This window comes from Anser cygnoides, chromosome 1 (genome assembly GCF_040182565.1).
Source record: "Anser cygnoides isolate HZ-2024a breed goose chromosome 1, Taihu_goose_T2T_genome, whole genome shotgun sequence".
NCBI classification, from domain to species: Eukaryota; Metazoa; Chordata; class Aves; order Anseriformes; family Anatidae; genus Anser; species Anser cygnoides.
Window position 1 is genome coordinate 110,858,383 of NC_089873.1, and position 21,867 is coordinate 110,880,249.

Genomic DNA, 21,867 nt, shown 5'->3' on the forward strand with positions numbered 1-21,867 from the left:
GGAGAAAGTTTTCCTCATAATCACAATTACTAAAATGGCAAAGAGCTACCAATAGTGACTTGTTTTCATTTTCACCTCTGCACCAACAGAAAGACTAGCAGCCTTACCAAGCACCAGAAGATAGCTCAGCTTCAAAAGCAGTAAAACCAAGCATGATTAAAGAAGACACATTTCAGTCATTCAGACACCTGCCTCTCTGAGAATATTTGAAAATAGGGATTTCATCTACCAATCTCACACTAGTCAGCTCCACCTTTACTGTAAGGTGCCAAAATATTTAGTCTATGGCTTTTGGATTCTCTGAACTTGAAAAGGAAGGCAGAAAAAAATTGGCTCCAAACTGGTGGGAACTTGTCCTGAGCTGAGACACTGGGCATTGGAAACCTCCCTCCCACCTTGGACATTTAAGAAAACCTGGCTGAAAAGAACAACCTTCCTCTAGGGTTTGAAGCCCATTTGGACATCAGTGGGGCCAGCTGCCCTGGCGTCGGTGAGCACACAGGCACGTAGCGGGCTCCTCGGCTGGCAGAAAGCACCAGCTCTTATATTCACTGATGTCCCAACATAAGCTTCAATGCTGTTTCTGCTCCCTAGAGCGTGCCTGATGAATCAGTGATAATGTGTTGCAATTCCTGCTGACAATAATGAACGTGCACACAAAAAACACTTAACTATCCAGCCTCTTGTAATAAAAGCTATTAATATCCAGAACCTTGGTACAAGGAACGTGTTTAATTCACGTGTGGTCTTGACCGCTAACCAGCTGAACCACCTCCACTGTTTTTGCTAGTTTCCCTGTGTTGGGACGCATAGGGCAGGCTTTCTTGCAACTAGAGGGCGCTTTGGAGGGGAGAAGGCCTTTGACTGCATTGCTGAATGAAAACATTATTTGGAGCATGTCCTTTCTAACTTGCCACTATTAAAAATGGGATATAATTTCAAGAACTGTCTAACAGATGCAACTGCTGTGAATTCAAGGACTGGTCAAAGAAAAATATGTAGTCAGTAAACTACGAGTTGGAAATACAGCCTTGGTCAACTACGCTACAACTATGTGTAATAAGCTGGCCCGCTGCTACTACATTTATGCTCTAAAGAAATAAACAACACCATAGAAAATAGGCTGTCATTATACCATAACCTTTTATTAGTTCATCACTCATTTTATTACGTAATTATTTGCAAGAACATAAAAAAAGTCGTTACGACTGCCATTTCTTAGTGTAAAATACCAAATATCTTTAATTTCCCTCACAACTTCTGACTCCTCACTTAGCTCTGGTTAACTGCAGGGCTGACTGATCTAACCCAGGTAATACAGGTGCTTTGGAAAGGCAGAACACTTCAGCACCTTTTATTAAAAAAGGGGAAATTGCTGCACTTACTTGGATCCAAATTCCCCTGAGCATGAAAGGCGATGCCTGTGAAATACCATTGCTCTCTCCCAACAGCCTCAAGTGCTACTGCAAGATGTAGAGTATGTCAGCACCTTGAGCTTGCTTTAATTGATATGGGTAGGTATGAGAAGCTGTTTCCTCTGCAGAGCTTTCTTAGCCCTGCCTTGAGTATTTCTTCTAGGCTGAGAACAAAGTTGGGCAATCACCATCAAGCAGAAGTCAATTGCCAATTCCATAGACAGGGAACAGTCTTGTAGTTTCAGGACAGTAGCTCCCTGAGCTCTTAAATCTAGAGTGTTTCAGGCAACACCAACCAACAGCTATGTGTTAGGCTACAAAGTCTACAAGGAGTAAGAGCAACAGCAGAAAATGAAAATAAAAATGAGTTTTCCTTCTCTTGAAAATGTATATATGCTCCTAATTTAAACCTGCTGTAGTAAAATATAGACATACAGAGAGAGAGAGAGAGAGAATAATTTAGGTTGGCAAAGACCCTTAAGATCATCAAGTCTGATCATCAGCTAACACTACTAAGTCCACAACTAAATCATGTCCCTAAGCACCAAAGCCATACACCTATTAAGTACTTCCAGGGATGGCAACTCCACCGCTTCCCTAGGCAGTCTGTTCCAACACCTAACCACCCTTTCTGTATGTAAAAATATGTAAATAAAAAACACTGACTCTTAGGTATTTATGAAAAAATAAAGTAAGTGACTCCTAAATAATACTACAAGTAAAACGTTCCCCAGCATTTGTGCATGTCAAAGACAAAGTAATACTCAATGAAGTGTGACGTGATGAGAATTTTTCTATGTGCTTTAGAGGGGCCAGGATTTTATCCATGGAATAAAGTGGGAACAATTTCTGCAAGACAGAGTCCAAACATTGGCAAAGGAAGTTTTAATAGATTTTTACATGACACAAAGCCAAAAGTATCCATAAATGACTGATGTCTCAAATTCCATGGCAAGAATCCCACTGAGCTCAACAGAAGATTTTCCCTCAACTTCAGTGGTCATGAGATCAGAAATGAGGGAGCAAAAATCAGTTTCTTAATGCTTAATATGTATTTCAACATTATAAAACGTGTTACTAACAGCATTAGAACAGTTCATTCATACAGTACTTCTAATTAGAAAAGCATGATCCTGAGGCCCTCCAGAAACTTGTGAGGGAAACCTCTGACTGCTAGTTAATGGTTTTAAATTTTGAATACATCTTTCCCAGTAGGGTAAAATTAAGTGGAGCAGGTAAAACTGCTACTTTTGTACATATTTTGTTGGTTATAAACACCACTGACAGTGATATTCCCTCTGTAAGCCCTTATTAAAATCAGTGGCATCAGTCTAGTGGCAGTTCATTTTTTTTTTCTTTTTTGAAGATGAAACAACAGTGCTGAGCACCCAGTTAGTGGTTAAGCAATAAAATACAAAATTACTCCTTTTAACGTGGTATATGACATTATGGGTAGAGTTTTCCAAAGCCCTTAACTAACACAGTCAATTAGTAGCCTAAGCTACCAGTATTTTTGAGAAACGTGGTTTAGCTTTTTTTGTAACATTGCCTTAGAATTCAAGCTCATTCTGCTTGATAGACTAGTTTTACTCCAGTGAAATAACGACACTCCACTTCCAAAATTTATAGGGTTCATTTATTACCTCTAGTAACATATTATACTGTATAAATACTCTATCCTTGTTATATGTCCTTTTAAAAAAGCGATAACTTAGAAGATCACATTAGACAAGAAGTATAAAAATAAATACGCTCATTATATGCCTTTATTACAAATTATAACCCTTCCCAGAAGGGAAAGAAATATAAAATACTTATAAAGTATGTAACATCTATAGTAATATATTTTTACTATATACATATGGAAAGCCATATTCTCTCATTGTCTATGGACTGGCACAAACTTTAATTATGCGAATGTTGGCGTACTGCTGTGGATGGACCTGCTATCCTTCAGCTTTGTCTTCCCGCCTTATCAGTGATTTGAGCACTACAAACCCATCAGAGGCCATTTAGGAGAGGTTCCCATTCATAGCCAGATTTCTTTGATCTCTTTTTACCAAAATGCAAGTAATTGCTATTGGCTGGGGTAAAGGAAAAGACTTGAATGTCAGTGTTGACTCAAGCGCCCACTGCCAGAAATCTGGTTGACAGTATGGCAGGACCAAGCTCGAATGAAAAAAGCTCGTGGAAGGTATGCATAAGGCACAAAGAGCAACTACTCATAGACGCTACCTGCTCCATGAAGTTTTCCACTTTTTCTAGCCTCTGGATTACATATGTCACCGCAACGGCATCAGAGTGGATGAGAGAAATGGACAGGCACGTTGGAATGACATAATGATGCTTTAAAAAAAATGACATTCTAGTTATTTGTGGAATTGACTGACTGTTCTTGATATTTCTTATTCTTTACAGGTAGAGAATATGGCTTTATTTTTATATAAAACTATTCTCTGAAACAATAGCAGCCATGAATGACTTAGTTAAAGCTCCTTTTCTAATCCTGTTTTTTTGCCCTTCGTGAGGTAGGTAAACCCTGACCAATTATTTTAAGCTATCTTTTCCGCTCCCCTTTCCTACACATGGGGACTTGATCAGTACCACAATATAAATCCAAAAGAAGGGAGAAATAACCAAACCCAAAAATGTTTGCTTAAACATGCTTCGGCCACTGCTCCTGTTCGGTTTAATTTGTAAGACTTTAAAAAATGAAATTCTAATGCCCTAGGGCCTTATCTGCTGAAGATGAGTGAGTGACACTGGTCTGCTATCCTATCAAACTTGCAATTGGCAGGATAGTTTTAGGGTGCAACGCCAACTAAGGTTATTTGCACTGTCCCACCTCAATGGATCCTCACCATGAATTTTGTACGCAGAATGTATGCGCTGCCTCTAACCCTCATATATTCAGTGCATTGTTCTGAAGGAAAAAATAAAAAATAAAAAAAATTAGCTTTCCCAACTTATACTATTTAACTGCAGTCTGTAACGTTGCAGAAGTCTATCAGGTGTTTTGGTTTCTTGGAAGGCTCACAGCTTTCTTGCGGCAGCACGCTGCCGTCGTAAGAAATACATTTCAACAATCTCTTCTTGAAACCTTTCCCGCACGTCTTAGAGCAGGGCGACCAGTCCCCCAGCTGCCACTGCGGGCAGGGGACGTCGGCGCAGGGACGGACGTCGCTGGGCTTTAGCTCTCGGGCACAGTCGGTGGCTGGCCGCCCCCGGGGGTCCCGGCACTCCACAGCCCGCCGCTGCCAGCCTGAGCCGCATGACTTGGAGCACTCGCCCCACTCCTCGATGACCCACTCGGAAGAGATGATCTCCTTGATGGCATTGAAGGACTCTTTCTTTTTACTGGGCACCTTCTCTGACCCAGGCTGAGCAGGCTTCTTCACGAAATAGGTGAACTTGATCTTGGGCTGCGGCAGGTCCCCCACCGTGAGGACCTGGATGGTCAGGGGCTCCTTCAGAGGGCTGAAACTGCGGATCCTCTCCAGGGCAGCGGAGGAGCCGCTGTACCTCAGCACGCTGCCCTTGTAGGTAATGTCCTGCTCCAGCGTTGACAGGGTGTAGTCGCCATTGAGGATGTAGGTGCCATCTGCGGCTTTGATGGCCAGGAAGCTGCCGTCGTGTCTGGCACCCCGGTGGTTTCGCTGCTTCACCTCGATGTTCGTTGCCCCGGCTGGAATGGTGACGACATCATGGTAGCCCGGTCTGTCCAAGAGAAAAGAGAAAGACTGAGCCCTCTGCTCGTCCCTGGGAAAGGGAAGAAGCTGTCTGGCACAAGACTGAATTTCATTTGAAGCCGAAGCATGAAGCTCACAAGCTGCTGACCTTTCGAGCCAAGGGATTAAGGGATTTGCAAAGCCACATCCCACGTTATTGCTATGGCAGAGGCGTACCCGCATGTCAGGGGCTTCCTTCCACTGGGATCGCACTGTGAGCTACTATCAGCCAACTGTCTTTGACATATCAAATCTCAGTTCCAAGGATAAACTGAGACAGTATCTCACTGACTTGGAAACCAAAAGCTTATACCCACAAAACATTCACCAGAACAGAAAGCAGCTGCAGTCATGCACTCACTTTGCTCTCACAAGTGTGCCAGACACTTTCTTGCATGTGGATCCATTGCCACCGCAGATGCCGCATTTGTCAAACTTCTTGTTGGACCCTATCATACGGTCGCAGCCAGCCTTTACACACTGTCCCTGGACGCAGACTGAGGTGGAATCAGGGCTACAAGGGGTACCATCCACAACCTTAGCAAGAAACAAGCAGTAGGGCATTTGATTAGAAGATGCACACTTCTTTGAAAACGTCTAATACAGATACATACAAAACATAGAAGATAGAGGAAAGACCTATAGCACTGGTATTTTCAATGCTTTTAAAAATAAAAAACAAAGCAGCCTGTAGACAGTTGGAGGTATGCAGTGCTACTTCAACTCACTTGAAAAAAAATAAAATGCCATGGTGACAGGAGAAAACAACCAACTTCAGATTTTATTAACTCCCTTCCCACCCTGGAAAAGAGCCAACACAGAACTGTTTTAATAATTTCCTATAAAGAAAGAACATTTTTTCTCTAATGTCACTAGAAGATAGTCATGTCCTCAAAGTACAGGACCAAAATTGCTTTTAATGGCGTAATCGATCCTTTCTTTCTAGGAGTATTGCTCGACAATAAACATCTGTGTCATCACCCCGGTAGTTACTGGCTCTCAACATCTTATGACAGTGAGTTCAAGTAGCTATGCAAGACGAATTATTTTTCCTTTTGTTTATTTTAAGCCGTCAACATATTAGTAACTGGTATGAGAAAGCACCAAAGTTTTGGCAAAGAACCACCACAGTTTTCCAAACATATCTCAGTGTAATCAAACTCATGGAAGGAGCGGAAAGGAAACTAGGGTGGGGTGGGTAGATGAGGTGGTATGTGTGAAATAACTGTAGGGACTGTGCCAGAATATTTAAAGCATGCTTGCACTGATCAGATTGTACATGTAGGGAGGAGAAAAGGAAAAATCTAGCTTACATACAATAAGAACATAAATATAATTTCAAATTTCTACACGCCTTGACTCTTAACTTCACATGCAGAGTCAGATGAAATAAAAATCCTATTCATGACTAGGTAGATGAGGGTGAATTTTGAGATACCTTTGGCTGTAGAACGAAGAAATATCCCGTTCCTTTTGCTCGGCAGACCAGCTTGCATCTGTCCTTCGGAGAGACACCAGCAAACTTGGGTGTCCACTCCACTGCAGGTCCGCTTCCAAAGGGAGACTTGGAAAACTCATTATGCTTTTCACATTGTTCCTCTCTAAAGGTTTTGCCTGCAGGCAGAGGAAAGACAGGTGGACATGAGATCATCTTCTCTACATGGTCTTCCTCTACAAGATCCCCCTTTTCCACTGCAAAAATGGGGAAAAAATTACCATCATTATCCGGACAGTCCTCGATGTTACACGACCTGTATTGCACCCGCTTCCCTTCGCAGTATTTCCCCCCGTTCCTCGGGACAGGGTTGTCGCATTCCCTGAAGGAGTACTGCACTCCACCGCCGCAGGTCCGGGAGCACTCTCCCCATGCTCCCCAGGACCCCCAGCTCCCATGCACCGGGGTCTGTAATGACAAGGAGAACAAAAACGTTAATATAGTAAAAACAAAACCACAAAACCCACAGCCATGCTCATTTTTTACCTAAGCCACCTGTAAAACAAATAAAAAAACCCTCTAAGCCTGTTAATTAGCTGTCTGCCTCCATTTATTCAAGCCCTTAAAACTGTTTGATTGCTCTCACTGAAGCATTATCTGTGGTACTCTGCAACCCAGGATATATATATATATATATATATATATATAGTTATACTTACATCATAATGCTTCTTCTCAGTTTTATTCACACACTTGCCATTCATGCACCATTTCCCTTCTCCACAACTGGTGCCGTCCGCCCACGGGAAGTGTTTAGTTTGGCACACAAGCAGTCCTCCCGAAGTGCCGGTACACCACAACGTTGTGCACGTACTGGCTGCATCAGGGCAGTGCTTAGACTCATCTCCAAAAGTGAACTGGCACTGCCTGTTGGCATCGTACAACGTGCCAGGCAAGTCAGAAGGAAGCTGGATCGGTTTGTGGGGCTTGTCCAACAAACACTCCCCTGAAAAGGAAGAAAAAAGGAAAAAAAAAAAAAAAAGCAGCCTCTGTCAGTGAGTTCAGTTTCAGCAGGGAAAAATGTATTTGCATCTCTGGAACTGCATTTGCATTGTAGCATAAGTCTTCAAGCCAATTTGTGCCACCATTTTTGTAAAGTTAAGCACCTTCTAAAATCATTGGCAGCATGTAAAAGGTTAACACTATTCTTTAGCAGAAAGCACTCCATTAAAAGAAAAAAAAAGCAAAGCAGTAAAACACAAGAGCATAAACGCCACATGAATGGAAAGCTTAATAATCTTACCATGACCATTATCCAAAAATGTTGTAATCATGTAGGCACTACACGGAGACCAAGGCTGGCTGCGATCCAGATTGGAAAGCATAGATGCCATCATGTGGAAATCCCGGCTTACTCCATTAATACCAGCACACTGCTTTGCATCGTCATGAGGCATGTTAAACACGTGGCCTTTAAAAAAAAAAAAAAAAAGGAAAAAAGTTGGTGATTTTAGGAAGTCTGTCCTATGCATTACCAAGCCTATTGTATGTATAACTCTAGAGCCGCTCAAAGCCTGGTCTTTAAATGCTGAAAGAATATCCTGATCTGAACAGTACTAAGTTTTAAGCAGATTACAGCATATCCTCCCTCTCCTCACGGGCTTTTTTCCTGCAGCCACAGTCCAGCACACAACTCTTGCAGACTGGATTTGCTTTCCGCAGCTCAACCCCACTCCACAGCAAAGCTCTGCCTCCTCCTGACTGTGCCAGGGGAGCGCAGGGGCCCCGCACCCCGCAGGGCGAGCCGTCAGCGGGGCCAGGGAGCTCTGGGCTTTACGTCATCAAGCCGGCTTCAATTAATCAGCCGGAACCTCATTTCTAAGTTGCAAGTACCTAGCTCGTGGGCTGTTGTAAAGGCAGCCTGTAAGCCGTCGTCTTCGATGATAGAGCAACTGCGGTTTAGATCACAAACTGTTCCCACATCGGCCATCCCAAGAGTATCACATGTCTTGGCACCGCAGAGGTCCTGTAAAAAAAAAGGCAGTTTCATTATTAATCAGATCAGAGACTTAACCTTGGCAAGCAACATCCAACCCTGGCAGCTTGCCTTTACTTATGGAAAGAGCATAAATATTCAGCACTTCAATGGGTACGATGGCAAAAATCTGTCTTTGGAACATACACAAGGCTTACACGTAGAAGTAAAATGCCTAATTTCCATACTAGCCCTGCTGGAAATATAAGGCAGAAGCACGCTGCATATACTGTGAGTTTCACCTGGGACAGCATAAAGGGTAAAATAAATGGCTAAATAAAAAGGGGCTCATTCCAACTGCAGCTTGCTTTGCTGAACCTGTACTGCCACAGGACTGCCTCCGAACACTTTTTTGGGGGGACTCCCAGCAGAGAAAGCCTCTAGGGGAAGGGGGCAATGTGTGCAGGGGTCGGTTCAGCCTCCTTGTCCCTCACCTGCCTGGTGAAGAGGATTGCTGTGTCGTAGTGCTCCGCGTGCCGGTCACTTGGGGGGTTGTGCTGCTTTTGCCAGCTGCAGAAGTTTCGCAAAGTCAGGGCGGCGTTGGAAGAGATGTCGGGTCCCTTCCGCTCCTCGTAGATGACCATGATCTTCACCACCACCAGGCTGATGGAGTTGCGGATGCTGGGGTGCTTGTAGAGTTTGGCCGCCACGGAGAACAGCGTCAGGAGGTAGTGCTTCAGACCACTGCCGTGGAACTCGGCCATGGACTGGTCGGCCACCAGCATGGTCTCCACGTAGCGAGGGCTGGACACAAACCGCTTTTTCCTTTTGCTCCTCGTTTCTGCATCTGGGAAGTGAGCGAGACAGAGGCAAAGCACACGTGAGCGGCACAGGGGATGGCTGCACAACCCCACAACGGGGAACCCAGCACCCACCGGGGCTCATCACCCGACCTCGGGGCACCCTCAGCCGCGCTCCCCCCGAGGTGTGGCTGCGGCAGACCCCGTCCCGTCCCCCCGTCGGCTACCTGCGGGCCCCTCCGGCTCCGGCTCCGGCTCCTCCGCCCCCGGCTCGGCCACGGCGCAGCGGGCGGCAGCTGCTGCTGGATCTCCCCGTCGGGTCCCTCGACGGCGACGGAGGAGGTGGACGCCGAGGCGGTGCCCGACGCCGGGGGCCGGCTGGATGAGGTACTGGCGGCCCCGGAGCGAGAAGGCTCCGCGCATCCCCGCGCACAGGCTGAGGGCGGCGGCGGAGCCCGGGTCCCGGTTGACGGTGCCGGAGTAGAAGCAGCGGGAGAGGTCGTCCCCCGGCGGCGGAGAGGAGGGCGAGGAGGAGGGCGGCGGCCCCCCCAGGTACTGCAGGGTGAAGTCCGGGGCCAGGAAGCTGCTGTCGGGCTCCAGCTCCAGCGTCAGCCGCTCCCCGAAGGCGTCCAGGCGGAACCGCTCCCGGCCGCCGGCAGCGCCCAAGCGCCGTGGCCGCACCAGCGCCTGGCGGGCGGTGGCGGGGGGCTCGGCGCTGCACGGCCCCAGCGCCACCAGTACGGCCAGTAACGCCGGCACCGCCGGCACCAGCACCCCCAGCGGGCGCCCCCCGGTCCTCATCGCGGCCGCCGGGCTCGGGGCGGGGAAGGCTGGCTGCTGCTGCTGCTGGCCTGGCGGAGCCTTTCTGCCTCGGTCGTTAATTTGTAAAAGGCGGAGAGCGAGATTTGCTTATATATATATATATGGGTTTTTTTGTTTGTTTGGTTTTTGCGGGCGGTGGGGGCTTCTCTCCGCCGGCAGTCCCGCGATCACTGCAGAGGCGGCGGCGACTTCCCCATGGCAGCGGCGGGGAGGGAGCGAGGCAGGGTGTGCGAGGGGCAGCCCGGCCCCGCTCTCCGGCCGCCTCCCGGCCCCCTTCTCCTTCTCTCTCCTCCGCTCCGCGCCGCCGCTCCTCCTTCCCTGCCCTCCGAGCGGGAAGGAAGCTCCGGCGGGTCCCCTCCGGCAGCCCCGGGCCGGCCTCGGGTGCACTTCCACAGGGCGGGTGCTGGGGGACGAGCGCCGAGACACCCCCCCCTTCCTCGCGGAGAGGAGCGGGACGAGAAAGCAAAAATCAAAAAATTAAAATAAAACGAAACAGCGAGCGGGCCCCTCCGCCCCGGGCCCTCCGCTGCGATCCGGGCGGCTCCGCCGAGCGGGCTGAGTGCGGCGGCCGGGGCCGGCGGCGGCCGCCCTTTATGGGGTTCTGCCGGGCCGCCCCCACCCCGCCGGCGCCCGCCGCCCCCCGCCGCGCCGCCCCCCGCCCCGGCCCGCTGAGCTCACCGCCTGCGTAAGGCGGCGGCGGGCGGCCCCCGCCCCCGGCCCCCCCCCACCAGCCCCCGGCGGGGCGGGACGGGGCGCGGCGAGGCGAGGCGGGCGGGGACGGGGTCCCGGCCCCTTCCCCCGGCCCCTTCCCCCGGCCCCTCTGCCCCTTCCCTCGCCGCTCCCCGGCAGCCCCGGCCCCCGCCGGCTGCGGGGTGCCCCCTCCCAACGCGCCGCGGGTCGGGGGCGCGGCTTTTCCTATTATTCACCCCCCCCCTTCCCCTACACCCACACTTCACCCGCTCCCAGCCCTACTGGGCCGTGCACCTGTAGTTCTGGGAAATGGTTCCTTCTGTAAATCGCTTAAACAGAGGCACGCACGTAGGGGCAGCCAGGGTTTTTCCTTCGGGCCGCGGTGGTACAGCTAATCCACCGTGCGGCCGGAGCTGCGATGGGCACGGCTGCTTCCCCCTGCTGCGGAGGCCTTTTGGAGGCCGAGGGCAAAGAACTGGCGAGAAACAGTGTTAAATACAAACACAAGCGCTGCTGCTCCTATCGGTGACAATCCCCAAACTTCTACATTATAAAATAAAATGCTTCAGCGTCAGGTGACGCTGTGACTTAACACAAAGATAAAACAGGCTGATGACAGAACTAGCAAAATGCCTCATCCTGGTGACAGAAGTGAGCATTTCTATAGTTTAACATATCCACCATTCTCTTAGGAGCATCCCGTTCGTGCACCTAAATCTAAACCGGAGGGTTTTCTTCCTAACTTAATGTCAGAGAAACGTGGAGCCGTATTTCAGATTCAGCTGCACAGGCCGGTTATCTGTCAAGTTCAGATAACACATTTGTTTCCCTCAGCGCTGTGTAAATCCTACATTTTTAGAAACATACATCTTTTCAACTTGTGCAAAAAAATCACATGGATAGATGAACTGGATTTTCCAGTTACTTACTCCACAAAAGTGCTGTTGTCCCACACAGCGATGAGCAAAATCAAATGGGGGATTTTACTTGGGATACGGCAGCCAAAGCCTGTGCATTTTTAGCAGCGCCTTGGCTTTGAGAAACTGCAACTGCTGCCCATTAACAAGTTCGGGGCGGAAATATGCGTTCAGTTTCAACAGAGGCCTGATTTTTCTCTCAAGACTTGGAGATGAGTGCTGATCTCTACCCTTATCTTTGAGATCCGGCAACGTGCATCCAGCTGTGCCACACTTTTCCTAGGGCAGGCGACATGACAGAGGTGCGGCCCACTCATGCTGTTAGTTTTGTGTTGCACACAATAGCAGGTATACGTGTTTTGAAAGTTTGGGGAATCATGAGCTTAGCAGTCTAGAAATATGGCATATAAAACATAGAATTGAAAGGAAGGTCTTGTAACTTATTTTTGAGCTTTAGATTCAAAACTGTTATGCTTGCAAAGATACCCACTAAAAGTACGGCAACGTCCAGCCTGTCACTGTATGGATACAGAGCACACATCAGGAGGGACTAGAGCTGGGCCACTTCAGTGGCCACCAAGCCATCTGCAGCTTTGTGACAATGTTTTGCTGGTCCTTTTTGATTTAAAAGCTCCGATTTAAAATCTCCTGACCACCTTAAAACATTTTTTTTTTGAGTAAAGTCTTCCCTGTGTTCCACCAGGTGGCACTCGCTTATAAAAAATTTTCTTGAACAGTGCTTTACGGTTCATCTCCCAGGTTTCTAGCTATGCTCTGGAGGAAATGCTTACATTTCAGAACTCTTCTTAATCCTTCTGTGGTTAGGACAGTTGGTTTAAAGCTTTTTATATAATGTCCAAGAAAGTACTTTAGGAAAGTGGCAACCACTCAGCAATTGCCTTGTTCTGCTATTGCTGGATGTGCTGCTGTGAACAGGGCATGGAAACGATTTGCAGTAAGTGAACATGGGTGAAGGACCATTTACAACTACAAGCAAAAGGTTTGGCTCCTAACAGACATGTAATGATGCTACACAATGTGTGTAGTCTTGCGAGTGCTTAAATCTGCTTCTGCAAATAATTCGAGTGTCTTTAGCTGCATTATACAAGACTACGAAGCACATGTATGCGTATTTGCAATCCGTATCGTATCAAATCTGCAACCATATTATGTAGAAATGAAAATCCGTATTACAATTATGAGTTATTAAACGTACTGACGTTTTGCAGAATTTCACTTAATGAGATGAAAAACTTGAAAAGGCATAAAACTTTTTTTTTTTTTTAATTGCTAGTGTTCTAGTGTTTCTTGGGAAAAATACAAGAACTTGTAATGCAAAGTAGCCACCAGATGGAGCTAGTAGATCATCATATTTTAGTTAGCATTGCACGTTTTTATTTATTTTTTAAATGGGTTACCCCTAAGTGTTTACAGTATCTGAACAACATTAACAATGGTAAAGTTTCAGTTTCTTTTCCAGTGTTTGTATAAGCTACTGTTTCCAAAATTGAAAAAAAAAAACCAAAAACCACATTTTTTTTTTCCCAACCTATTTGTTTAAATGCTGCAGAATGATAACATCTTTAAAAAACTATTACAATTTAGAATTAAAACAGCAGATGGCACATTTGTCCCACTGAACAGAAGATGGGAGACCAAAAAAAAATGCTCAAAGGAACACTTCCAATAAGCCTTTTTTTTTTTTCTTTTCCCAGAAGTTGATCAAATTTTGCGGAACTTCTCCCATCACTGCTTGTGACTACTGAAAGGCTCATCTGTACTCAACACTTCTGTTCTCCTACTCAGTTTGGAGCAGGCTGAGAGGTTTGGCTTCGTGTAGAAAAAGGGAATCCATTGTCACTCAGGATGAATGGCTGTAGTGAACAAGATTATTTATGGATTCTGATCTACTCTAATGTCTTTTGTGATATACAAAATTGCAAAGCTTATTACTCTTTTCCATTTATTATTGATTTTGATGTCATTAACACTTAATTTTTATCAAGCAGGGTAACAGGGTGTTAAAGTGGAATAAGAGAGAAAACTATGATTTCATGACTTCAACTTTAATGACTAGTAGGAACTTTTTGGAGGAGGAGGGGAACTGTGATTCAATTTGGTTAACAGTTTTCCCATAGTTTCTCCTTTTACATGAGTTAACAATGAAAGTTGCTGAAAAAACATACAAATTTTGGGACCCACCAAATTTTATTCCTAAGTAGCTTTTATTATAGGCCTGAATGCACTCAAAATGAAGACCATTTCTTTCTGCTTTCCACTAGTAAGCTTTCGTCAAAATTGAACTGAATGGAAACTTAGTGTACCTCTGGCTGCATGAGTCAATAATTTTATTATTCAGCAAATATAATGCCCCAGACTTTTGGATTCAGGATTTAGGCCAGTTCAATTTGTAAAGGTAAGGGCAGCCAGGAAGCTTAACTTAGTTTAAACCAACAACATTTGTAGAAATTAGAATCCATTTAGTTGATGCCAGTCCTTACTTAGATCACAAAGATATTTTCTGTATATATTTTGCACTGACTTAGTGTAACACCACCCCAATGATTTTAATACAATTGCAGGCATTATAAATGATGGCATAATTTCTCTCTTTAACATTTTTCTGCTGAGCACAGGTAGAGGCATATGTAATCCAGATCACTTTATGCATCTCCTAAAGACCATGTTATCAGTTGCCAAACTAGCTTTCAGCTGAATTTTTCTTCAAGCTTCTTCATACAAGGCTTTACAAGTGGTTTATCCATTTAACTGTTCCTGAAATTAGTGTGGTGAAAACTATATTGAATTTTGTCCACAATGAAATATTTTCGGCCATTTTTATTGTAGGGTAGGAGCAGAGGGAAATTAAAAACAGGGAGAGCTGAAGTCAGCTACAGCATACAGGGAGTGCAGTCATGGGTCCTAATGTTCCCTTATTGTTTGTTGGGCAGCTGTAAACCCCCTTTAGTCACCTGTTGCTCTCAGTGTTCTCCTCATCTTACAGCCACAAGTCATAGTTTGCTCCTGGCACAGTAGGTCAGATCCGATGAAGATGATGATGCAGGTCACGCTGGGACGGATATAAAGCACCTTTCCTTCTGTAGCTGAGTGCATCCAAAGGAGGATGGCAGTGCATCGCTGATGGTCTACGCTGGCTGACACGCTTGACCTGAATTGGCTTTGTGGGGGAGAGTAGGCCTCCATCCTGACCAAGAGCTGGCTCTACTCATAACCGTGTATATTACTGTCTACCATAGTATCCTTATCTGATCCAAGACATCAAAGGTTGTTAACAGCTCCTGGTTGTTTGTTGACTGATGTGCTTGTTCGGACCTGTGAGCTAATGCATTTTAAGTGATACGTTCTGAGACTAGTGGAGGCAAAGCTGCACATATATTTAATAACACTTTTCTGGCTAGATCAACACCTGGGGGGCGGCCTAGCATTAAGCTTTTTGTTAAGCCGTTCCCCAAGCTATTATCAGTCACATACCATAGCAAAATCTGTTACCAAAGCACAGCAAGACTGAAGAGGGAGGTTTGCATCAGAATGTGAATTCAGACATGACCATATCACAGGCAAGTGGTTTAGAGGACTGTTGAGGTCAGACGTGTATTTCTCTTCCTGGTGGTAGAAGTATTCCTACTGAGGAATTTGTGTTACCATCTAAATGGCTTATGAACAGCTGACCTAAATCCAAATTTTCACGGTCAAAGCAACTGCTAGTGTCAAATATACAAAAATCTCCCTGGAAAGAAGGGATCAAATAGAAGGAATCAGGCAAAACAAAATGTTGCATTATAGTATGTCTGCAAAACTGTTTCAGAAGTTAAATATAACCGTAACGATAACATTGGCTGCAAAGTCCCTTGGCAACTGGCAAAGAGAACGAAGCACATTCATGCATACCCCGAGTTCCACTGACATTTTGATATTTTTATCACACTGCAATTTCAACAGATACCAAACTTTCTCAATGTACTTTGGGCACAAGTGCTACAAGAAGCGTTACACTTTCCATGAAAGTTCTAATAATGAAAACTCATCACTCTACCTATTTTTTTTTTTTTTTATCTTCAAAACATTTGTGGGATGTAGGAGAATATTATTGCCACAGCAGATGAGGGCATCAACCATTGATTCCAGGGAGCTTTCCATCTTGATAGACAGTGCTCTCCTTATTGCTGTCCTGGTCTAACTGGATATCCACTGGTCTTTCTTTGTGACGGGAGCCTAATACTCCTTATAATAAGTATCAAGAAATTTAGACACAAATAAGAAATATAAAAAATATTTTCTTTAAATTTTTAGCTAGGCAGTTCCTTCACCCTAATTCTCACCCAGCCGCACAAGCAATTGTGTCGGCTTAGCAGAGGGGGTGCATCCCAGCAAGTGGTGGAAAAGAGCAGCTCAGCCTGGCAGGAAAGAAAGAAACCTTTTGAGGTGATGCTGCTGTCCTACTATTACTGGGTTTATTAGCTGGTTGCAATACAGCTTCCAGACCTAAACCGCCACATCCATTCCTTTTCCATTCCTTTTTCTTCCTCACATTCTCCCTGTATGATTTTGGTAGTCTCGTTTACATCCTTTATCTTCCCCTTGTTTCTTTCAGCTCTTCCTGCTGCACCCTTCCTCCCCATTATGCTGGCTATTCGATAGTTGGCAGTAAGCGTATTTCACAAAGAACAAAAATCGTTAAGGAAAGTGCTTAACCACTTTCCACTCCCCAAACAATTTATACACATGTTTAGACTCATCTAATCCATGTCTTGCTAAAAGCTGATTTAGATAAGCTTCCCTCTTGATGTGCAGGGCTGGGTCCGGCCTCCTTGAACTGCAGTTCTTGGTGCTCCTCTTGGTCTCAGTTGTTCTGAGAGGTTCCCTCTCTTTCTCCCCTTCCCTTTTCAAAGAGCCTCAACTTTCCTCTGTGTGCCTGGAGACTGCTGATGTTGGATAAAGGCTTTTGCTGTAGCATTTGCAAAAAACATTCTTTTTGTTTGGCATAATGTTTTTCCATCTTGAATAACCATGCCATCTAGGAAAAAAAAAAGTTTGTCCATTTCTAACTGTGGTTGTAAATTAATGTATGTGGTGTCAGTGTATAGTCTACTCTCTTTTATAGTCCAACACACTGCTTGAGATTACTTAAAACCACAGTTTAAAGTAGACTTGTATTCATCATCAGGTTCTCCATTGTTTATGATAGGGATAATCACAAAAGAGACATGGATGTTGCCCAGAGATGTTGTGGATGCCTCATCCCTGGAAGTGTTTAAGGCCAGGTTGGATGGTGCTCTGCTCTAATGGAAGGTGTTCCTGCCCATGGCAGAGGGGTTGGAATTTGATGGACATTAAGGTCCCTTCCAACCCAAATCATTCTGTGATTGTATGATTCTATGACATACTGCGAGAGTCGAACATATGGCCACCACTAAGATAATGAAAGGATCAGAGCATCTCTCCTATGAGGAAAGTCTGAGAGAGCTGGGACTGCTCAGCCTAGAGAAGAGAAGGCTCGGGGGAGGCATATATTTATATACTCAGAGGTATATAAATACCTGATGGAAAGGAGGGTGCAAATTGGACAGAGCCAGACTCTTTTCAGTGGTCCGTAGTGACAGGACAAGTGACAACGGGCACAAACTGGAACACAGGAGGTACAACCTGAACATCATGAAACACTTCTTCTCCTTGTAGGGGACTGAGCACTGGCATAGGTTGCCCAGAGAGTTGGTGAGTCTCCATCCTTGGAGATCCTCAAACCCCTTCCAGAGCAGAGGGGTTGGACCTGATGACCTCCAGAGGACTGTTCTAATCTCAACCATTCTGCAATTCTGTGAAGTCTGAGGCTTAAGGCAAACCTGAAACAGTAGCCATCTGAAAATTAAATGGAGAAATGCCTTAATTACTCAAAAAGCAGAGCAAAACTTTGGTCAAATAGCAAGTTAGGCATTTCTGCATGCAGCAATTGAATAATAAGCCTTCATAGTTTTGACTTTTACTTCTCTAAAGAGAGGGATTTTGATGTGTCAGTGCAACTTTTATAAGGCAAAAGAGATGTTACCCAAGGTTCCCCAGTGTTCTCACTAATCTCAGCACTATCTGCAAGCAATTGTAATGGAGATCAGCTGTTAGCTTCTATCTTGCTGCCAAACTGGACCTATATCACAAGTGGAGAGGTGCTAGCCAGCCAAGCGTAAAATACTCTTGCCTGCATCTCTTTTATTCTGAACTGATGGAAATAACATGTAAGCGAGTAAAAATCTCAGCAATACATACCTCAAGAGGGACAACCTTAAAAGGCAGCTTTACTTAACAGCAAATTTGGGGATTTGCATCAGGATCTTTATTTAGATGCTTTAATCCAGCCATTCATCAATTTATACCATGACATAAACAAATATTTCGGAAATGCTGCAAGAGATTATAATGCAAAGTCATGGTTTTAAGTACTGTCCTATGTGTCTTTCATTAATATTTGCTGTATACCAAAATAGGATAAGATGTCTTTGCAGCTTTTGAGAGGCCTCGCTCTGCTATAGACTCTTTCTGAGATGAGGCGTAAATCACCAAAGTTTAGGTCCAACAAAAGCCATAAATATGTAGAAGCCAGTTAGTGAATCCAGTTGCTGGCTTAACTCTATTTTTTAAAACCTTGCTGGATTTCCAGAGCCATCAGTAATAATTGACTCCTTCTAAACACTGTATTTTTGACTCCCTCATTGTGCATATGAGGCTTTAAATGAGCAACTCTCAGTCATTAAGGAGTATCACTTCAAAAGCCCATAGTGAACCGTATCTTTAATTAACAGGTAGAAAAGTGAAGCACAAAAAGATTCAGAAAGTTATTAGCAGTAAGACAAAATACCTTTGGCATTACCAGTGCAATTCATATACATCTGCAGAGCCTTTGGCTCTGCCATAACTCTCTTCAGCTACTGAAGACATTCAGGACAGGGCTCATTATGTTGTTAATCTGTACTTGCTTTTTGACAGCAGCACCCACATTTTGAACAGGACATGGGATGGCTACCTCTTAGTTTTTTCTGCTTTTGATTCCCCTTGTTTTCTGTTATTAGACTGGAACTTCAGATTTCTTCTTTGCACTTCTTTAATGTTAGTAATGAGTAAACTAATATCCTCAGCTTTTTTTGTTTGCCTGTTTACAGTGTAAGATTTTCCAAGGCATGCAAAATCTAGTACTTGACACTTTCTCTGCTCCTCTATAAAGAGGCCTCTTACTGCCCTGTTTCCCTTAGTGTATATGCACTTTTTGCGTGCCATGGTTACTGCACTCTTCCATCAAATGAGTACCGCAATCAGTACTGTCACTTCTGACGAAAGTAGATGCCTACGCACATGAGCACTTGGAAGAGTATTCCAAAACCACCCCCCCATCCCCAAAACCACAAATGAACAAAAAACCTAACCACCGCCACCAAAAGCAATGAAAGAAAGAGGGAATTCCATTCATCTTAGAAAGCTTCCAAAAGATTGTTAGAAACTGTGATCATAACAATAACTTTTAACTATTTTATGGAAATAGGTAAACCAGTAAAATAATGAGCAGTGTGACCACCAGAACAACAGGCTGGATCAGACCGGTAGCCATTAGCAGAAAGAATTTGAACTCTGGGGCAGCGTGATCTCCCCTTTGCTACTCCCTCCAGTTTTTCGAAGATTTTAAATTACTGTCATAGTTCACTGCACAGTCACACTTGCTAGCTCCCCAGCCAATCTGGAGCAGCTCAAGTGAGCCACTCCTCTGGCACAAAACCTTGCTTGCACAACTCCATATTAAGACTATTAATACATTTTGCCCACGTGAGGAGCCCTTATTGCGGTGATGTAACACACAGCTCAATCATATAATGTTAACAAAGAGAACTTGAGCAGACATGTAGACCCCAATCCTGGAAATATTTATAGTTAGGCTTGAGTTCTAGCATCTTATTAACCCCTCGAGTGTTTGCAGAATTGAAAACATAATAAAATGTTGGCTAAAATATTCTGTTTACAAATTATATCAAGAGGAAGCATGTGCAATGACTTATTCAAGAAATGAAGGTTTTAAAACAAAACACCCGTCCACCCATGCTCTCTGTCAGGTTGTACCGTAGAGACTATATGAGATCACAGCAAGAAATAAATGAATCTTAGAAAAGCAATACCCAGATTTGTACCATCACTCTTGTTACCAGTACGTCTTCTGGAAAAACATTGTTCCTGCTTAAGACCAAACACCAATAAGCTGGTAAACAAAACCTAGTTTTTTAACTTCCATTTAGCATCATTAAATTTCTCCTTTTGGCTTTAATACACACTTATGCAAGCCTTCACTATACATGTGTAGATAGGTCCTTTGATTTCCCTTCCATGGACATAAATTTAAGAATGGGACCTCTGTTGATGTGCTGCCTTTGCTCTGCCACCAGCTCTTTTTTACATAGTGTGGCACAACTGTATTATAGTTTTGTGTGTTAAAGAACTAAAATCATGGAGCACAGGACATTCATGATACCATCATGTTCTTTCATATTTCCTTGAGTATCATGGTGAAGTCACAATTTATTTGACTGAATGGTTCAGATTGCCAAATACATGCTTTAATGTTAAAAGCTATACTTAAGGTAAAAGTAGATGTTTGGGTATATGATTAAGGTTCATCAAAAAAAAAAAATATCAGGTTTTGAAATGTCTCAAATCTGCTAGGAATATGTGGGTCTATATCTACCAATCAGTCTCAGTACTTTGTCTCATTCTTTTACTGTTGAGTTCCACCTTCTATTTATTTAAAGGATTGTATGTTTTAATTCCAAAAGTATTTATATGTGTGATTAAAGTATCATGGGCATTAAAATGCATCATAGTTTCACATGGAATGTATTTTTTTAACATAGTAATTAATTTTATGCTTGCCTAAAATCAGCCATCATTTCTGATCATAAGCTAGGCATAACTGGAAGGCAAGCGTCACCCTCACTTGCTGGCAATGCTCTCTTGTTGTGAAAGAGAGCTCGGTCTGATGTCTACTTTGGCCTCTGGCTCCCTAGGATACACAGGGAGTACAGCTGAGGCAACCCCAGATTCTTTGGAACAGCTCTGCTGCCAACCTGTGAAAGAAACCTTGGGTTGCAGCTGCCTCCGCCTGGGTCAGCTGTGTGCTGAGGGACATTTACATGCCCCTTACAAAATGCAAGTGGGTGAAGAGGCAAGAGGGTGACCTCTATCTGCTTTTGACTGCTCCAGGCTCTTTCAGACTTGGGGGAGCTGCTGGCCCAAGTCACCTGCCCAATGATGGATGGGCTGCTCTTCAGTGGTGCGCAGGCAAGAGTGGGGTGTCAGTAAATAACTCCCTGCCTGCAGCTCCCAGCATGTCCCAAGACAGGAGATTTTTCTCTTTCCCATGTAAGTCCACCAGGGTCAGCTCCACACAAGGTAGCACTGGGCTGATCCAGGGACAGTCTGGGGAAGTCCTGTAGGAATTGATGAGGGGCCTTGACTGGAGAGGACTTTCTGAGCTTCTGGGGCTGACATCCTGTTGTCTGAAAGCTGTTTGCACACCATGTGGCTTCAAAGGCATAAACGAAAACAGCTAGGGAAATCCCTTCCCTGAGACCTTCAAAGTCCTGTGGGAGGGTTCCTATCTGAGCCTGAACTTGTTCTTACATGTAAAAAGTAGAACAACACAATTCCTGGTCATCTAGAATATGGAAAATCTGTTATTGTGTATTGCTTTTCTCACCAAAACTTTCTTTCTTAAACATTTAAAATCTCTAGGTTGTTGCTCAAAAATATTTATGAACTGGGAGTAATATAAAAATCCTAGCTACAGCGCAAATATGCACAGCTGTCACATGTAACACACTTTTTAAAACCAAAGCATCACCAGGTAAGTTAGCAAATATGTAAAAAGAATTCCACTTATAAAACCATATATTTTTATAATTCTAGTGACGCCAACTGAGCTGTCATTGCTTTATATGGTAAATACATGAGCGAAAATAGGTCTTGTAAATGAGACAAAAAACTGAAACCAAATTTAACTGAGAGGGCCCTGCCAGCTTTATTAATGTGCATTTCAA

At 44.5% G+C, this 21,867-nt stretch overlaps 1 protein-coding gene across 1 annotated transcript; it reads right to left on the bottom strand.

Annotated features, from left to right (window-relative positions):
- Window positions 1–2,283: 2,283 nt before the first annotated feature.
- Window positions 2,284–10,753, bottom strand: ADAMTS1 (ADAM metallopeptidase with thrombospondin type 1 motif 1). Its single transcript, XM_048050064.2, has 9 exons — window positions 9,581–10,753; window positions 9,048–9,400; window positions 8,472–8,604; window positions 7,882–8,049; window positions 7,298–7,584; window positions 6,860–7,046; window positions 6,582–6,757; window positions 5,505–5,680; window positions 2,284–5,132 (listed from the first exon to the last, which is right to left on the bottom strand). Exons 1-9 carry the CDS (start codon window positions 10,152–10,154, stop codon window positions 4,391–4,393), a joined length of 2,796 nt encoding a protein of 931 aa, XP_047906021.2. The 5' UTR covers window positions 10,155–10,753; the 3' UTR covers window positions 2,284–4,390.
- Between the last annotated feature and the right edge of the window lie 11,114 nt (window positions 10,754–21,867).

Excerpts from the sequence above, each read along its gene's own strand:
- ADAMTS1 (XM_048050064.2), bottom strand. The coding sequence starts at position 10,154 with ATGAGGACCGGGGGGCGCCCGCTGGGGGTGCTGGTGCCGGCGGTGCCG. Across the intron at positions 9,401-9,580 it reads GGAGCCGGAGGGGCCCGCAG|ATGCAGAAACGAGGAGCAAA; the intron begins GTAGCCGACGGG and ends CTCACTTCCCAG. Across the intron at positions 7,047-7,297 it reads CTGAGAAGAAGCATTATGAT|ACCCCGGTGCATGGGAGCTG; the intron begins GTAAGTATAACT and ends TTGTCATTACAG.